The 16346-nt window shown below is 41.8% G+C and overlaps 1 protein-coding gene across 21 annotated transcripts in view; it reads right to left on the bottom strand.

The window, feature by feature from the left end:
- The window catches only part of GRIK4 (glutamate ionotropic receptor kainate type subunit 4), a 444032-nt gene that overhangs the window by 131505 nt on the left and 296181 nt on the right, over positions 1–16346 (bottom strand). For all 21 annotated transcript variants that reach the window (XR_004951076.1, XM_036221747.1, XM_036221742.1 and 18 more), the window contains 2 exons: positions 15735–15913; positions 11343–11396 (listed from right to left, as the gene is read on the bottom strand). Coding sequence is in view for 20 of the 21 variants with exons in the window: in XM_036221747.1 (XP_036077640.1) it covers positions 11343–11396; positions 15735–15913 (233 nt within the window). In the remaining variant the exon portion in view is untranslated. The remainder of the gene's footprint in view (positions 1–11342; positions 11397–15734; positions 15914–16346) is intronic.

Genomic DNA, 16346 nt, shown 5'->3' with positions numbered 1-16346 from the left:
AAGGCAGGACCAGGACCCAGGCCACTGGGTTTTCAAATGGCTCCCCACAGCAGGAGGGAATAGATATGACAGGAGATTTTTCAGATCTCTCGAAAACTATTTCTGATTATATCTCTCTCATTGCCTCATTTATTCCACAAAAATCACAAGTATCTCCTCTAGGACACAACATTATATTAGGCACTAGAAACATAGTGATGAGCAAAGCCTTGTCCTTGTCCTCAAGATGCTTATCCTTAGAGGCAAGGAGGAGGCTAATCCCAAACAGTGGTAAGTACAAGTGCTAGGAAGGCAGACAAAGGTGGTCTCTTTTATTAGAATTTCTGTTGATTTTCCTAAACTGATTGCAATCTGAGGTCTGAAAGATGAGCAGGAGTCAGCCGGATGAAGAGGTGAGAAGAGTAGACTCTCAGACAAAGAAAGATCAGAATGTGCAGAACTCTAGAGGAAAGAGGGCATATAACAAATTCAGGGAACTGCAAGTCACTCAGTATGGCTGGTGTGGCTGGGGTGGCTGGGGTGGTGGGGAAGAGCACAGAGGAAAGCCCAGAGGTAAGTTTTTAAGAGGTTGCTTTGGATTTTATCCTTAGCGTAATGTGTAATGCAGAGCTACTGCACAGTTTTAAACAAAAGAGAGATATGATCAGGAATAGTTTTATAAAGATCTTAACTCTCAGCCAAGATAAAAATCCAGCTTTGAAACTCATAGGACATGCATCCCCCTTGTGGGTTATAGTTAGAGGCTTCAGCAGGATGGGCAGGTGTCATGCTTACCACTGGACTGTGAATGTGAACAGTCAGTACTACAAATACAGGGCTGGGGAAGACTCAGATGGTGATGAATTAAACTGTTGATGCCTTTGACACTGACTGAAACCTGATGCTGGGAACAGAAATGGTGGATTACTTAATGATAACATCACTTGCTACTCCTAATTATGCTTATAATATAATAGCACTTATAGTGTAATAATAATACAATTTGCCATAATGGCTTCCATTCTGTTTCTCTATGCTTTTCAAATATTTATTAAATACAAAACATTCCACTCAGCAGGACCCAAATTTCTCAGGCCAGGAGTCTCTGTGGTAGCTACAACAACAATCCCAGGTGGCCTCAGTATCCTCCTTTCTCTGGCTCTCAATCTCACTTCAGGGGCTTGTTTACAGGCCACCATCAGGATCCTAGGGGTGTACCCTGCAGGGGTCAGCGGAGAGAACCTAAGGTTATTACCTACATAATTAGGGCATGTACAATTGCCTGCCCCAAGGGTCTCCAGTGCCTTCTCTCTGGTTCTGTGGCTAGGTCTCTCATTTTTTATTCTTTCACCAGGTGAATAGGGTGAGGGTAAAATAAATAAACTAATTTATATGGTTCTAACATGAGCCCCAAGACTTATCCCAAATAATCCCAGGACTGTGACTATGATGGATTTTACTTTGTGACTAGGTCATGCTATATGGCACAGTTGACTTTAAAAGAGAGAAATGATTCAGGTGGGCCTAACCTCAGGTCATGAGCTCTTTAAAAGCAGGTTTCTCTAGCTGGTTGCAGAAAAGAAAGTTAAAGAGATTCAAAGTGTGAGAAGAGTTCATCTAGAGGGAGGGTCTCTGTTGATGAGATGGAGATATCATGGAATGATCATGAGCAGGAATGAAGTCAGATAAAGGAGAAGGAGAGGTCCTGGGCAAGGATCTGAGAGAAGTCTCTAGATGTTGAGAGCAGTCCCTAGTCAAGAGCTAGATAAAAACGGAGATTTCAGTTCTGAAATTGTGAGGATGTGAATTCTGTCAACAGAAATGAGCCCAGAAGAGGTCTCTGAGCTCCTGATGAGAATGCAGCTAGTCGACACCTGGATTTCAACCTGAGCAGAAAGCGCAGCCATACCGTGCTGGACTTCTGACCTACAGAACTGTGACATAACAACCGGTGTTGTTTTAAGCTGCTTTATTTGTAGTAATTTGTTACAAAGCAATAGAAAACTAATACAGCACAGAAAAGCAATAAAGATCGGTTTGATAAGAATGTGAGCTGGGAGGTCAAGGGCAAATTTTGAACTCCAGCTGAAGTTAATCTACACCACCTGGCATCTTAGAGCTGGATTTATACTTGTGCCAACTGCCTTCTGTCTCTCTTCCTAAGAGCCCACAGCTCCCCGAAGCATTCCTTCTCCAAGAAGGAGTTTCTCCTATCTCAGGTCTCAGAGTTGGAAGGCCCTACTGGTAGTAGTATAGCAGAGAAGGGGCCAGTCCACCAGTTCAGTCTGAGCCTGCTTCATAATAAGGGGTGGAGCAGAGTCCTGGGTTGGCAGAATAGAGTTTGCCTATCAGATACTAATTAGTAACTGACACCAGGAATATATCAGTGCCACTGCATACATAAACCGGCCAAATCTCCCTGCTCTTCCCTAGGGAAGCCCTGACTTGACTTCTCTCTTTAGATCAGTGGTGCTCATAACCTTGAAGGGAGACCATTGTAAACAACTATCCAAGTGAGTTGGAGTGTCTCAGGCATTTGTGACAAGCTACCACCATGCTCAGGGTGTTTGTTAACTCAGGTCCACTTGGGACTCCACTTTCCCTCTACAACTGTTTACACAGAACAGAAAAGTTGGCAGTTGGCTGCCTGTATGGATTAATGTGAAGACTCTGAAAGGTCCTTCCCACTCCAAAATACCTCTCTCACTGACTCCATGATTTCCCATACTATCTACTTCCTTAAAGCAAATGTTGTCTAAGGCATCATACATACTATATGTATCCTTCACTTAGAATGTCCCACCCACTTCCTTCTCCACTTGGTTAACTCTTACCAATTCTTTAAGGTCCACTGGCTGTGGCCTTCTCCAGGAAGCTTTCTATGAGCCAGAGGCAACTTCTTTGGTGGTCCCTTAATAATTGTATGGCTATCCATATCACTTTAATCCACTGATTTATAATAATCTGCTTGGATTTGTCTTTCCCTCTAGTCTGACCTCCACAAAGATAGGATTTAATTCATTGTTGCATCCATGACACCGTAAGGTTATCCAGTGACTGTGTGGATTGTGGGTCAGGAGACCACTCATGACTTGCTGTGGAAGCTTAGGCAAGTTACTTTCCCTCTTAAGTTACTTTTACTAAACTATAAAATGACAGGATTTAGTTAGGTGTTATCAAAGATCCCTCAAAATTCAATGCTCTCATCAGCCATTATTAATATCTTGGCACAAACTGGATCTTGAGACTGGGAGGACTGTCATCCATTGAGGCTTTGAGGTAGGCTCTTTATGGGTCACAGAACAGTGCTTCTAGGCAATGGGGAGAGAGATGCCCAGACAGCTCATAAGACAGGGGTGCTGCCTTACCTAAGACACCTGGACCATGCAGGGCACTGGAGGGATAAACAACCTAGACAAGGACACTGAAAAAACATGAAAAGGAAAGTCACCTACTTCATATGGAAAATAAACTTCCTAGGAGATTTCATCCAGTCATTTATTATATATTCATCCAATCTGTGAAATCAACAGAATTTTAGAGTTCAAAGGTCTATGGAGAGCCTCTAGTTTATCCCCAGAGGAGAAAGAGCTTGGTCCTGCCAATGTTCACTCTAATGCTGAAGATGTCTGACAACTTTGGGGGGCAGATGGGGTGTTATCTGACTGGAACCATCTTTAACTGGCTCTGGCTCCCCCTCTCTCCATTGTACCCTCTTGCACCAGCCACAGCAGGCACCATGCCCTTTCTCAGGTTTATAACTTACCTCTTCCCACATGTCACACTCCCATTCTCATTTATTACCATTCTTCAGTAAACCATTCAAAGGAAGCCATATCTATAAACCTTTATCTAAGCCCCTGAAAAAACACTAAATCCTCCCTCTTCTGGGCTTCTGCACTTCCTATTTACAAATTGAGAGCTCTTTAAGCCACATCGTACCACTACTTGTATTCCCCAGCACACATACAGTAGGCATGTAATAAGTGTTTGCTGAATAAGTTTAGTTGATTTTAGCATTTTCTATAGGTAGTTGCTTAATCATGTCTAATTATTTTATAATCCTATAACTTGGGCCAAGGAACTTCCAGCTGTCAGTCACAGTTTCCACCAATGCAAATGCAAAGACTAATTCTTCAGTCAATGCCTCCTGCATCTCCCTCCAATTTTTCCTGCCCTTTTTTTTTCTTATCAATACCCTCTCTACCTATGGCCAAGTTCAGAGAACAGGTACAGGAGGCTTAGCAGCCAGAGAGCATAATTATGGAGTAATGGTTTCTCCTTAAGATGTAGCTGTACCCATGTTTGTCCAGGAGACATTTGTCATTGCCAGTTCTGCCACCGCGCAGGGTCTGCATTTGGTGGAGGTGGTACCTTGGAAGCCCAGAATGACACATGGGGAGCTTTCACTTCATTACTCTTTCCTTGTTTCCCTAAACACATATTTATTCACCAAAGTATATTGTATTATACAGAGCGATTCTCCTAAAAGGCTCAATAAAGGTGAAATATGTGGATAATGTTTAAAATTTTATAATAATCTACACTTTAGAATCAATCTAGTGCTCTAGCACTAGAAAGTTGTCTGACTGATGGATTGTAGTTGTTGGCTACAATGAATGTGTGTATGTAGGGGTGTGTGTGTGTGTGTGCGCGCGCGCGCGCGTGTGTGTGTGTGTGGTGTGCTTTCAGTAAATGACTGTAAGATATAAAAGAGGCTCAAGTACCCTAGGAACTATAGTTCCAACCAGGTGAGAGGCCAATTTTGAAATGTTCCTTGTTATAGCTTTAGAGTTTTCAAAAGCCAGAGGTGGCAAATCAAAAAACCAAAGTCTAAGGATGGAAATACTCAACATGAAAGTGAAAAAAAGGGAGGGAAGGGAAATAATGTTTAATAGAATCCTTAGTGAAAGGTTTCTAAACTAGAAAGGTTTAGAAACTTTCCGTGTTCTTCACAAAATGATGTAAAAATTATTATTCCATTTTATAAAAGGGAAAACTGAAACTCCAAAAGGTTAAGTAATGTTCCACATTTACCTCTAATACATGTCAGGGTGCAGATTCAAACTCGAATATTCTCTGATCTGAGGCCCTGGCTGCCTCCATTAATTCATGTCTTAATCCTGTGTCAACACAGTAATGAGGCTCACCCAACCTGATGTGCCAAGGCATGGGGATATCGAAAGGCATAAGAAAATTTCATAATGACCTTAAAAACCTGAAGTAGATGTTTTGTTTCAAAGCCCTTTGGGTTCTGGCCCCATGAGTTAGGTGCCAGATACCTGCCTGAAGAGGCCACTTAACTAAGGTCAACTTGAGCACAGTGTGGCCAGTAGAGGAAGCAGTTCCAGGCGACAGACAGCACAATTCAGCACAATTGTGTCATTCAGCACAATCAGACTGTTCTTGCACTCTTCTGCCTCTTCCTACTTCAGTGGTAGTTCTTGGTGCCAACCCTGGGCTTCAGGTTTTGACACTGCCATCACTTATCAGAACCCCCTGAAACCCTGTCTTTGGATGCAGAACTAAACTACCCTTCATAGTCTTTCACACCCTTAATTTTAAATCTATCCAGTTCAGAGTAAAAGAAGGGCATTCTAGACTGGGTAGTAACTGTGTGGTCCTCCTGGCTGAGTTGTAGACTTTTGTGCTTAAGTGCTTAGTGGGCATGAGTTGAATTCCTGTTGGATAAAAGGAGGTGAGCTATCTCACCTGGCCAGCCCTCCTAGTCCAAGAACTCTATAATGTTATGAAGTGCTCTATTCATTCCCTCAAATATACTCATTGAGCACCCACAATGTGCCAGTAGGCCACTTGAGTTACTATGACAAACAAGACAAATTTGCCTTTATGAAGCTCAAAGTCTGGTGGAGGGGTCAGATATAAAAGGAATTCCCACTAGAATGAATGAATGTTACAAAATACAAAATACAGGGCTCTATAAGAGAGTGTAACGGTGGACTCCACCTAGGAAAATGTCAGAGGAGACTTCCTTGAAGAAGTGGCATTTAAGAAAGACCTGAAAGATGAGTAGAGTTGGCTTTTTGAATAAAGGAAAAGAAGCACGATGATGAGCATGCTCACTTCCTCTGGAATCAATTCCTTCCCTTCCTTTCTGCCTCAACTCATCTTTCTGTAATAATTTTAGAAATTTCAATTATTTATGGCTAACCTCTCTGGTAAATATTTAGAAAAATAAACATAGGTTTTGTCTGCTCAATAATAACATGAACTCAGATGAGAACAAAATGGTTGCCTATATCCATTCTGCCTGGGACATAGAACAGTTATTTCTGCAGGACTCACTGGGACCTGGCTACAGTTTGAGAATCTAAGTGGCTGTTAGCTAAACAGAAATTGCTTCCATGGGCCACATGGGTTCTCCAATTCAATGGGTCATTTTCCTTTGAAATGCTAACCTGAGGATGCTGTGAATCAAAATGCCCCTAAGAGTGTGTAGGATGGAACAAATCTAGGACTGAAAAGATCCTCAGGCTCACCAAATACGACCTCATAATTTTAAAATGAAGAAACTGAAATCCTGTGAGGAGAAATGGCTTGCCTGGATAAGAGGTAATTACCTGGATTCATTATCTGGTGTCACTACCTTGAGCAAGCCTCAGTTTGCTCATATTTAAAATGGGGATGAAACAGTGCCTTCTGCTTGAGTTGTGAGGTTTAAATAAGAAAATAACAGAGAAGCACTTATTATAGAGCCTTGCATGTAGAAGGTATTCAATAAATAAATAACAATTATTATTAATACTATGTCACCCACCAAGTTAGTGGCAGGGCTGCAAGTAGGAGTCACAGCTGTTTGACTTTCTGTTCTCTGTATGACAGGTCTCCTGCTGGTATAACTCTTTCCCCAGCCTTGTGACACCAGCATTTAGCCCCTTCTCTCTAGATTCCCTGAGGGAAAAACTCTGAAGTGCCTGCTGCCTACATGGCACAAATGGCAGCCTGCCTTCCAGCATGGTAGTGGTGCCAAGAGCATGAAACTCTGACCCTGTCTGGCATGGCATCCAGCTAGCCATGCTACCTGCAATGCCCAGGTGGCCCACAGACCACATAGCTCCTGCTTCTAGTGCCCAATTATTTCCTGCTTTACATTGACATATCATGACTTTTGACCATTATCCTTAAATCTCTAAACTTCTCCCCACCAAGGTGGCAGCTCCCTCCTTTACCACAGGGCCCGTCTGTGCTGACATAGATTAGGACGATTTTATCTTTTCTATTAGACAGTGATTGAGAATCTCCCTGGGTTTATTAGTAGCTAGATAATCTTTCCAGATTTATAAGCTCAAATTGCACTTCCCCCTGCACCCATGATCTTTAGATGGCATCTCTGCTATCTCAGCAGCTGACTGGGCTTTGCCCGAAGGCCCTTAATTTTTCACTTCCGTTATCTAAAGTTCCATCAGTCATGCAGAATAACAGTTTCCCCAACCAAACCCAAAGCTGACTGGAGTATAGAGACTCCTTTCAAATAGGAGTGAGATAAAGGCAGCAAATCGACAACTGTCCTGTCATGCCTCACTTAGAAACACCAGAAAGGACTGTCAGGCCAGCAGCCCACCTGGATAAAAGAACTCCAGGAGCAGACTCTTTTAGACGTAAGGGAGCTGACACCTCTACAATAAACTGCTAATTTCCACATATAGGATCAATTATCTTCTAAACAGACATGCCAGAGCCTAGGATGCTAGTTGCTTTTTCAGCATATATGGGAAAGATGTGTGATGATGATTAATAATTTAAAAATATGGCAGATATTGTTAGCTGATCATTATCCTCATTTCCTTTTCTCTCTGAGCATACAGTAGATAACATTTCTGAATCTCCCTTACATCTTGATGTAGGTATGTAACTGAGTTCTAGTCAATGGAATTAATCAGGAGAAATACTATGTGCCACTTCCAGGTCTGGCCTATAAAACCTTCTTGTATCTGATCCTCTATTTTTTCCCCATTCCTGGTTTCTTAGAAGACACATAAGCTAGAATAAGCCTGGGCTCCCAAATGACGTTATGGAAGGGTACCCACTGATCAAGTATTCTCTTTTTGGACTTCAATTGAGTCAGAAATATATTTCTATTGTGCGAAGCCATGAGATTTATTTGTTATAGTAGTTGGCATTACTTACCAGATACAAAGCATTATCAACAGCTAATTTTTAATTTTACCAAGATTCTAGAGATAAATTTTATTATTTATATTTTACATATGAGGAAACTTGAGACCTCCAAGAGCTTTAGGGGCATATAGCTAGTAAGCTCGTGAACTGGGGATTTTCACCAGATCTGACTGACTAAAGGCCTGGATATTAACATATTGGCTTCTTTCTCTCACTATAAAGCTTTTTAATCAGGACTTTCAAATTTAACCTTGTAGTCTTGCTTCTTTCATCTGGCAAACTCCAAATAGAAATAAGAAACGCATCTGAATACTTCATACCTATTAAGATGACTATCATCATAAAGACAAAAAATAACAAGTGAGAATGTGGAGAATTGTGGAGGATGTGGAGATGTGGAGAAAAAATAATTGGTGAGGATGTGGAGAAACACAAACCCTCACACATTATTGGTGGGAATAAAAATGGTACAGCTAGAAAATAGTTTGGCCATTTCTCAAAAATTAAACATAGAATTACCATATGATCCAGCAATTTATCTTCTAGGTTACCCGAAAGGATTGAAAGCAGGGACTCAAACAGATATTTGTGCACCTATGTTTGCTGTAGCACTATTCACAATAGCCAAAAAGTAGAAGCAATACAAGTTGCCGAGTAATAGAATAATAGATAGCTGACATTCTACGTGCAAAGCCCTGTAATAAGAGTTTCCTAGTTACTTTCTCACTTAAATCTCAGCAGAAAGAACTGTTTTGTCCCCATTTTAAAGCCTCAGCAATCTCATCTGTAAGTGAACACTAATAATACCTGCCTCAGGAGATAATATCCACACGACAACTGGCTCACAACACAAGTTTAGTAAAGGGAAGGTATTATTTTAAGAATACCTTCTTAATGTGTGACAAGGTATTATTTAAGAATACCTTACTTGTATTGCAAGCCAACTGTTTGGATATTGTCTCCCGAAGCAGGTATTTTTAGTGTTCACTTACAGATGAGGTCGCTAAGGCTCAGAGAATTTAAGTAACTTGCACAGGGTTACACAGCTGGTAGCCAAACTAGAATTCTGTGATATCTACCTAATACCAAGGCCTGTGCCTTTCTGGCTCACTATACAGGATTTCGAAAAGCTAATCTGGGTAGCTGCTGCATCACTGTGGCAGAATTTAGGGAGATGGCACATGATGGGAGTCCCTAAGGAATTCAGAGAAGGAATAAGTAAAAATTAAAGTCCAGGTGGCATCTGTTGGGGAGTGGTATGGACTGGAGAAGTACAGAGGATAACTCATTACCCTCTGTATGAAGCTTGTCCACTCTAGACCAAGACTAACTATAACTGGGCAGGAAGAATACACTTCAAAATAGTTTCTTTATTCCTAATAAACGTTTGTCCCTTCTAGAAAGCCAAAACACTAATGAGAGGCTTCCAGAGTACTCTCACTGACTGATTTTTGCTATAACACTTCTTCTATTTTCTTAACTATTATTCACCCATCATCATTTACTTTTCTGATTTCCCCTTTCAAACTTACAAATTTTGTGAATCTTGTTAATTTCAGGTTCCAAGAACTCCGACTGAGGCATGCTCCTAGAGTTCATCTAGTTTGTGATCACCCAAATAACAGAAAGGCTCTTTGAAAACTGAAAATATCACAGTGTTGTTAATAAAAAAATAATAAAGACAATGCCTTACAGAAATATAGTACTTTGCAATTTATAATGCATTCTTACTTATCCTCACAGCAATCTTATATGATTTATTATACCCATTTTACAAATGAGAAGACTGGGGCTCAGATAGTCAACATGACTCTCCCAGAGTCACACAGCAAGTATAAGGCACAGTAGGGACCTGACCTAGGTTTCCTGACTTCACAGGCTAGTGCTTTTTCCATTAGACAAATCATCACAATCATCATTATCATTTTTAAGAGGAAGTGGTAGTACACAGTGTGGGCGATGCTATCTTCTTAAAAATCTTCAAGCCAAGCAACTTCCCCTTATTTTAGTTATGATCCTGGGAATATATGTTCCAAATGACTGGCCTCTTTCCATCTGCTAAGTCACCCTTGTGACTTCTTGCTGCCCAGTTTCTTCCACCATGGCTTCTTCATGTGGGAGCATCCCTGGCAGACTGGCACAAGGCAGGTAGCCCCTTAACTGCTTTTTCCTTCTCCTCCCCTCTCCCTCCCAGGCCCCCAAATGGAACACAACTGTACTTTAATCTCTCTTTGTTCTTCTACCAACTAGCAAGGTGGTGAAGAAGAGGGTGGTGGGCGAGACTATAAAATAGAAGTATGAAGAAGGTCTTTATGGTGATAAAATAGTTTTGTGTCTTGATTGCAGTGAGGGTAACACATTTTGAGAGATTTGCTATTTTATTATCCTGGTTCTGATATTGCATAATATGTAACCCCTAGAAGAAACTGGGTGAAGGGTACATGATACTTCTTTATTATTATAATTTTTGCAACTTCCTGTGGATCTTTTACTTAAAAATTTAAAAAGTTATAATATTCTTTTAAAAATTTGTTCTCTGAGGTTCTTTTTACCCTCTAATTGAGTGTGTCTATACTTCATAACAATCTTTCACATTTTTTACTGATTTGCAATTTCAAAATATTTCCCCATAGATTAAATTACATCACTTCAAAATTATAACAACACCATGATGTAGCTGTTCTTATCCTTGTTTTATAGATAAGGAAACCAAGGCTCAGTACTTGTTGAAGGGCATACAGTTGGTAGGTGGCAAAGCTAGTTCTCCAATTTGACACAATAAAATTTCTACAGACTTCTTTTCTCATTTGCAAAATAAGGGGATTTGGCTGAGATGGTCTTTGAAGGTGCATCTAGTCATAACACCATAAGACCCATGTACTTTTTGTGACCTAGCTATCCTAATTCTGAGTCAGCATATGGATGTGGCAATGCAAAGATAGTAGGTCAATAACCGAACCTATAGAGGAGACTTATCTGTCAAAGGAACAGTATTGTGTAGCTGGTGGCATTTGAATGGAGGATTAGACTTACCAAATTCACATTCTTTCAAGGCTAAGAATTATTGGGATGAGAATCCCAGTGTCTCTCAACACCCTTCCACTCTTGTTGGCCTTTGCTTTTATTTTCCCTATTCCCATCTCCTGGGCTTCATTCTGTCACACCCCACTGACCCTAATTAATGATACTCGGTGGCAAGAAGGTGAGCTGTGAAAATGTCTTACCAGATTAGTAAAGATGTATGTATAATAGGCTGACACCATTCCTAGTTCAGCTGCCTGCAAAGTAAAAAGAGGGATATTAGAGAGGAAAATAAAAATTCACTCACTGGAAGTAAATGAGTGGTGAGGGTTCCACTCATTTGTCTGTCATTTGTCTGGCTTACTACCTTTGGGCTGCAGGCAGAGTAGAACATCTTGATTGGTTTACTTTGTCCTTGACCTTGGAGAATGGAACAGAAACACTGGCATCTAAAATATGGTCTTTCATCTCCCTCCTGCTCCCCACCCCTGGGGTGACACTTATAGTAGCTAATGTTCTCATGCATAACACATTCTCATGGATATAACTAGATACCATGGAAACCAAAATGACTTTAAAGGAAATGAAGCAAATAATAAACTAGATTACAACGATTATCTCCACAACTATTAACAATAACAACAGCTAACACTTACCTACTGTTTAGTATGTGTTGAGCCCTAGAAAGCATTTTATTTGGATTAACTCGATGAGGTAGGCACTAATTATTCTTCCTCCATGCCACCCACCATTTGACAGCTGAAAAACCTAAAATACCAAAAGGCTCTATAGATCACACATCTCATAAATGGAAAAGATGAAATTAAAGCCAGGAAGCCTAATTTCAGTGCTTTTAACTGTACTCCCCCAGAGGACTGTAATATTGTTGGAAACACTGAGACAACTCTCTCAGGGGCCAAGACACAGACAGGAGAGTCTGTGGGTTATAGGCAATTCCCAAATTAACTCCACCCCTATCAGATTGCTGATAAGAAAGACCCATGAGTATTCTAGAATATATAGTCATGTAGGAAACAAATGAATCATTTGCTAACTTTGGTCATTTATTAGTAGTAAGAAACAAGTTGTTTCTGATGTGCCTTACCCTTGTTCACAGCACACTAATGTGTTATCAACCCACAGCTGAGGAATGCTACTTCAGAAAAGCCTCCTTTTCATCTAATCTTTGTAGTCATCATAAATACCCCTAACGAACTTTCTCCATCAGTGTGCCTGGCTTTGAATGTGACAGATGATGTAGAAACCGACAAGCAGATCAGGTTAATAATGAGCCCAGCTCTCCCCAGGGCCCTCATCCCTCCTGACAGTTAAATTTTCAAAATGCATGCTGCAGCTCTGAAACACTGTGAAACAATTTTTGTCATGACTCGTGAGGTGTATGGGAGGAGAAACAAGATCAGGAATAATCATATTTTCCTTACATAGTGTTTACCTCCCAAGGAATTCCAATAACTTTGTGAATATTTCTACAGGAACCCTCCCAGTGTCCTTGGAGGGCAAGCTGGGGTAGCTCTTCCACTCAAATGGGAAACTGAAGCTGGGGTCACAATGGAGCTCAAGGCCTCCTATGTGAGGCTCCTTCTTCCTCCAGCAAAGCTACATTTCCTCCTCCTTTCCTAAGAGGATGGTATGGAGTGATGCTCACCCCATCCCATCCCCCCACACTCACATTGTCCATAGAAAGTGCCGTTTCTTCTCACCACTGCCTAGGCTAATGAGAGACCCCTGATTACAGGGATGGGCTGGGGGAAGGGGGCTGAAAGAAGGCATTGTCAAGTGGTTAAAACTCATTTTGTAAAATCTGCTGCCCTAAAGATAAAAGACAAGAGATCCTTGGTTTTTAAGACCTGAATCCTGGATAAACATGGTGGTCACTGCTGAAACAGCCACTCAATAAAGTAGGAGATTACTCTGCAAATCCTCTTGAAATTGAGAGACAGCAGAATGCTGCCAAGCTCCAGGGCCAGGCTCACATATGAACACAAAGCATCCAGAAACTCTGTGTGTTCTCTGCTCATACTGCTTCCCTGAGGCCTTCCTGAGGCCTATCATATCTGGGTTGTAATCCCTATGAAGGAGGAATATAGAGCCTCAGGGAAGCATGAGGTTAAGACCAGGCTGATGCCGGCCAGCCTGCCTGGGGCCACTAGGAAGTCAAATGGGGACACAGGTAACATGGTTTCCCAAGGCCTCACTGGTCATTATTGATCAGTTCGGTTCCAAAGCCACAAGAGGTGAGGCCGGTACTTGGTCTCAGGAAAGCCTGCCACTTGCCACCCAGCAGATCCATTTGTTAATAACGATCATTACAGGCTGAGTTTTCTTCAAAAGTACAGCCAGTCATAAAAAAAAAATTAAAAATTAAAAGTGTTTTTAATACCCAGTATTGGCAAGGGTGCTATTAGACACCAATATGCTCCTGGTGGGAGCGTAAATTGTTATGGCTTTTCTAAAAGCTAGTATGGCAAATTATATCAAAATCCTTCCAACATGTGTAGCTTTTACTTAGTAATTCTACTTCAGAAATTTATGCTAGGAAAATGTTCATAAATGAGCATAAAGATTTATGTACAAAGAAAGATGGGCACCCCAGCATATTTATTATAGCAAAAGGTTAAAAATAACCTGTATCTCCTACAATAGAATAGCTAAATTAATTATGATACATTATATGATAGGAAATGATGCAGCCATTAAAATATTTGTAGAAAAATATGTAATGACATTGGAAAAAATGCATGGCATATAATTAAGTAAAAAAAAAGCATTAAGAGTATGTGCAGGGTGATAATCATTTTGAAAAGAAAAAAAGGGTCTACAAAGGTAGAAAGAAATAGACATCAAAATTTAGTAGTGGTTGTCTCTGGGTGATGGGATTACGAATAATTTTTATTTTCTTCTGTGGGCTTTTCTGTACTTTCCAAAGTTTCAACAATAAACTAGACGAGAGAGAGAGAGAGAGAGAGAGAGAGAGAGAGAGAGAGAAAGAGAGAGAGAGACTGACCAATTGTGTATGCTAGAGACCATGCAATATTCTTGTGCAAGGGCTGCCCCTGAAAGACTTCCCCCTGGGGGCTGTTCAGACAGGCTCTGCTACCACAGGGGGAAATGTTTAATTTGACCATCCCTCTGCAAGGGGGCTAGGGGAGTATCTATCTCACACCTACTCCTCGCCCTTCCTGAGGCCTCCTCAGCCTGCATTTCTCTTGTCCTGAAACTTATGACTTCCTTAATTCTAGCCCTAGACATAAGAGAAGGAAAAAAAAAGGAAAGAAAGAGAAAAATTCTGTGTGTGTATGTGAGTTGGGTTTATGCACACAGACAGACATGGGCTTGGAGCTATGGAAAATGACTACAGCAACAGGCTGAAGGGACAGTGTTCAGTACTCAGATAACTCATTCAAATCTTTTACTAACTCTGAGACAAAAACTATCTGGGGAGGGGAGGTTAGAAGAGAGAGAGGGAAGGAGAGGAAGAGAAAATCATCTGAGTGTCTGGCTCCTCACAGCTTGGTGGAGGTTAAGGAGGAATTTCGCTCTCCCAGTGGAAGAATGCAGGTTGCTTTTAAATGTGCAATTGAAAGGGAATTAGAAGAGGCCAATGCCCCTGAAGAGACTGAGGGAGCTGCTGCAAGCCATGGAGGAGCTTGAAAGCAGGGTCCATTCTGCCTGGGGTTGCATGCCTAGTGCAGACACCAGCCCAGGAATGGTGCCAGGTGACTCCAAGGTTGCCCAGCTGTTTGTTCAGGGTGAGTGCCAAGGCACCTGACTTCTCTCTCTATGTCTGTCTCTGTCTCTCTTGGATAAGCTTCATGGAATTCCAGTTTCCATGTATGTATGTTCTGATTCAGTGGCTGACACTTTTCTCTCTATATTCTCGGTGAAGAGGAGTATAAGAAACTACCCACTTTGCTGTCAGAGACAACTGGTATAGACTTTGTTCAAGGCCCAACCCTCACAAGGTTGGGCCTTGAACAAAGAGATGATAATCTCCCAGAGTTTCAGTTTCTTCATCTGTCAAGTGGAGACATTATACCTACCTCATGTAGTCACTGAGAGGATTACATTGGGAAATTATGTGGCAGCACTTTGTGGTACATGTATAAATATTGCATACAGGGCTGATATTTAACAGTACACACAGATGTGATTGCCCTGCTTGTCCAAATATGAAAATAATTCTATACTGTTTGACAAACGGCCTCCCCCTCAAGCCACCCAAATACACCACCCCTACAAACTTGGACCCTCCTAGGAACCCATGGACTTCACCACAGATGCCTTGGCAGGGTCCAGGTTTAGCCGGCATCTGTTTGTGGCTGCCCTGCTGTACCAGGAGTTAAATATTTTTATGACATCATCATCCTGCTTTCTCCTTTCAGCTTTCAGGAGCTGCCCATTGAAACTTAAGCACATAAAGGTTTATCAGGGTTCACAGGTCCAGCCCAGGGCTCCTTCAGCCATCATGGCCCAAGAGGACAGACACCCAAGGCAAAAGGGAACAAAGTGTACTCTCAGAGGGAGGGAGAAGGATGTTCCATGCCCACCAGTACCCCTCCCAGCCTGGCTCCCACCTTCAGGAGGATGGTGTGGGACATGGAGGCATTGGCATGGATGATGATGGTGGCTGTCTTGTCGTCTCGAATCTCTTTGAGAAGTGGGGTGGGGTCCCGGGTGTCATCCAGCATCCGGACTGAGAGTGTGTCCTTGGAGATAAGGAATTGCCGGAGCAGCTTCTCTAAGTTTAAAAGGCCTGGAAGGGAAGAGAGGATGAAGGTCTTAAGAGTCCACAGTGCCACTCAGGAGACACTGGTGCCAAAGCAGGACAAGTGAGGACCTGGGCTGGAGGCGGGTCATGGGTTTGACCCCACTACTTGTGCTCATTCAGCATGTGCATCTTTACCTGAGCAAGTTTCTTAACCTTTTTGGACTTCAGTTATCCCATCTTCAATAAAAATGAATGTTCCTAAGCTCCTGGGGCCTCCCTCAACTTCTTCAAAAATGCTCCTTTAAAGAAGAGACTGCTGTTCCCCTGAGTCAGACCAGAGAATCTCCACTCTTTCTCATGGCCCTACTCCACAGGCAGACCTGGGCTCAGAGACCACCAGGCCAGGGTTTCTTTCCCTAACTTAGCCACGGTGTGAACTTTTTGTGGGGCTGGGTCTCTTGGCCTCAGTTTCTTCATC

The sequence above is a fragment of the Rousettus aegyptiacus genome, unplaced genomic scaffold (genome assembly GCF_014176215.1).
Source record: "Rousettus aegyptiacus isolate mRouAeg1 unplaced genomic scaffold, mRouAeg1.p scaffold_m13_p_5, whole genome shotgun sequence".
NCBI classification, from domain to species: Eukaryota; Metazoa; Chordata; class Mammalia; order Chiroptera; family Pteropodidae; genus Rousettus; species Rousettus aegyptiacus.
This window is presented reverse-complemented; position numbering and strand designations above follow the sequence as displayed.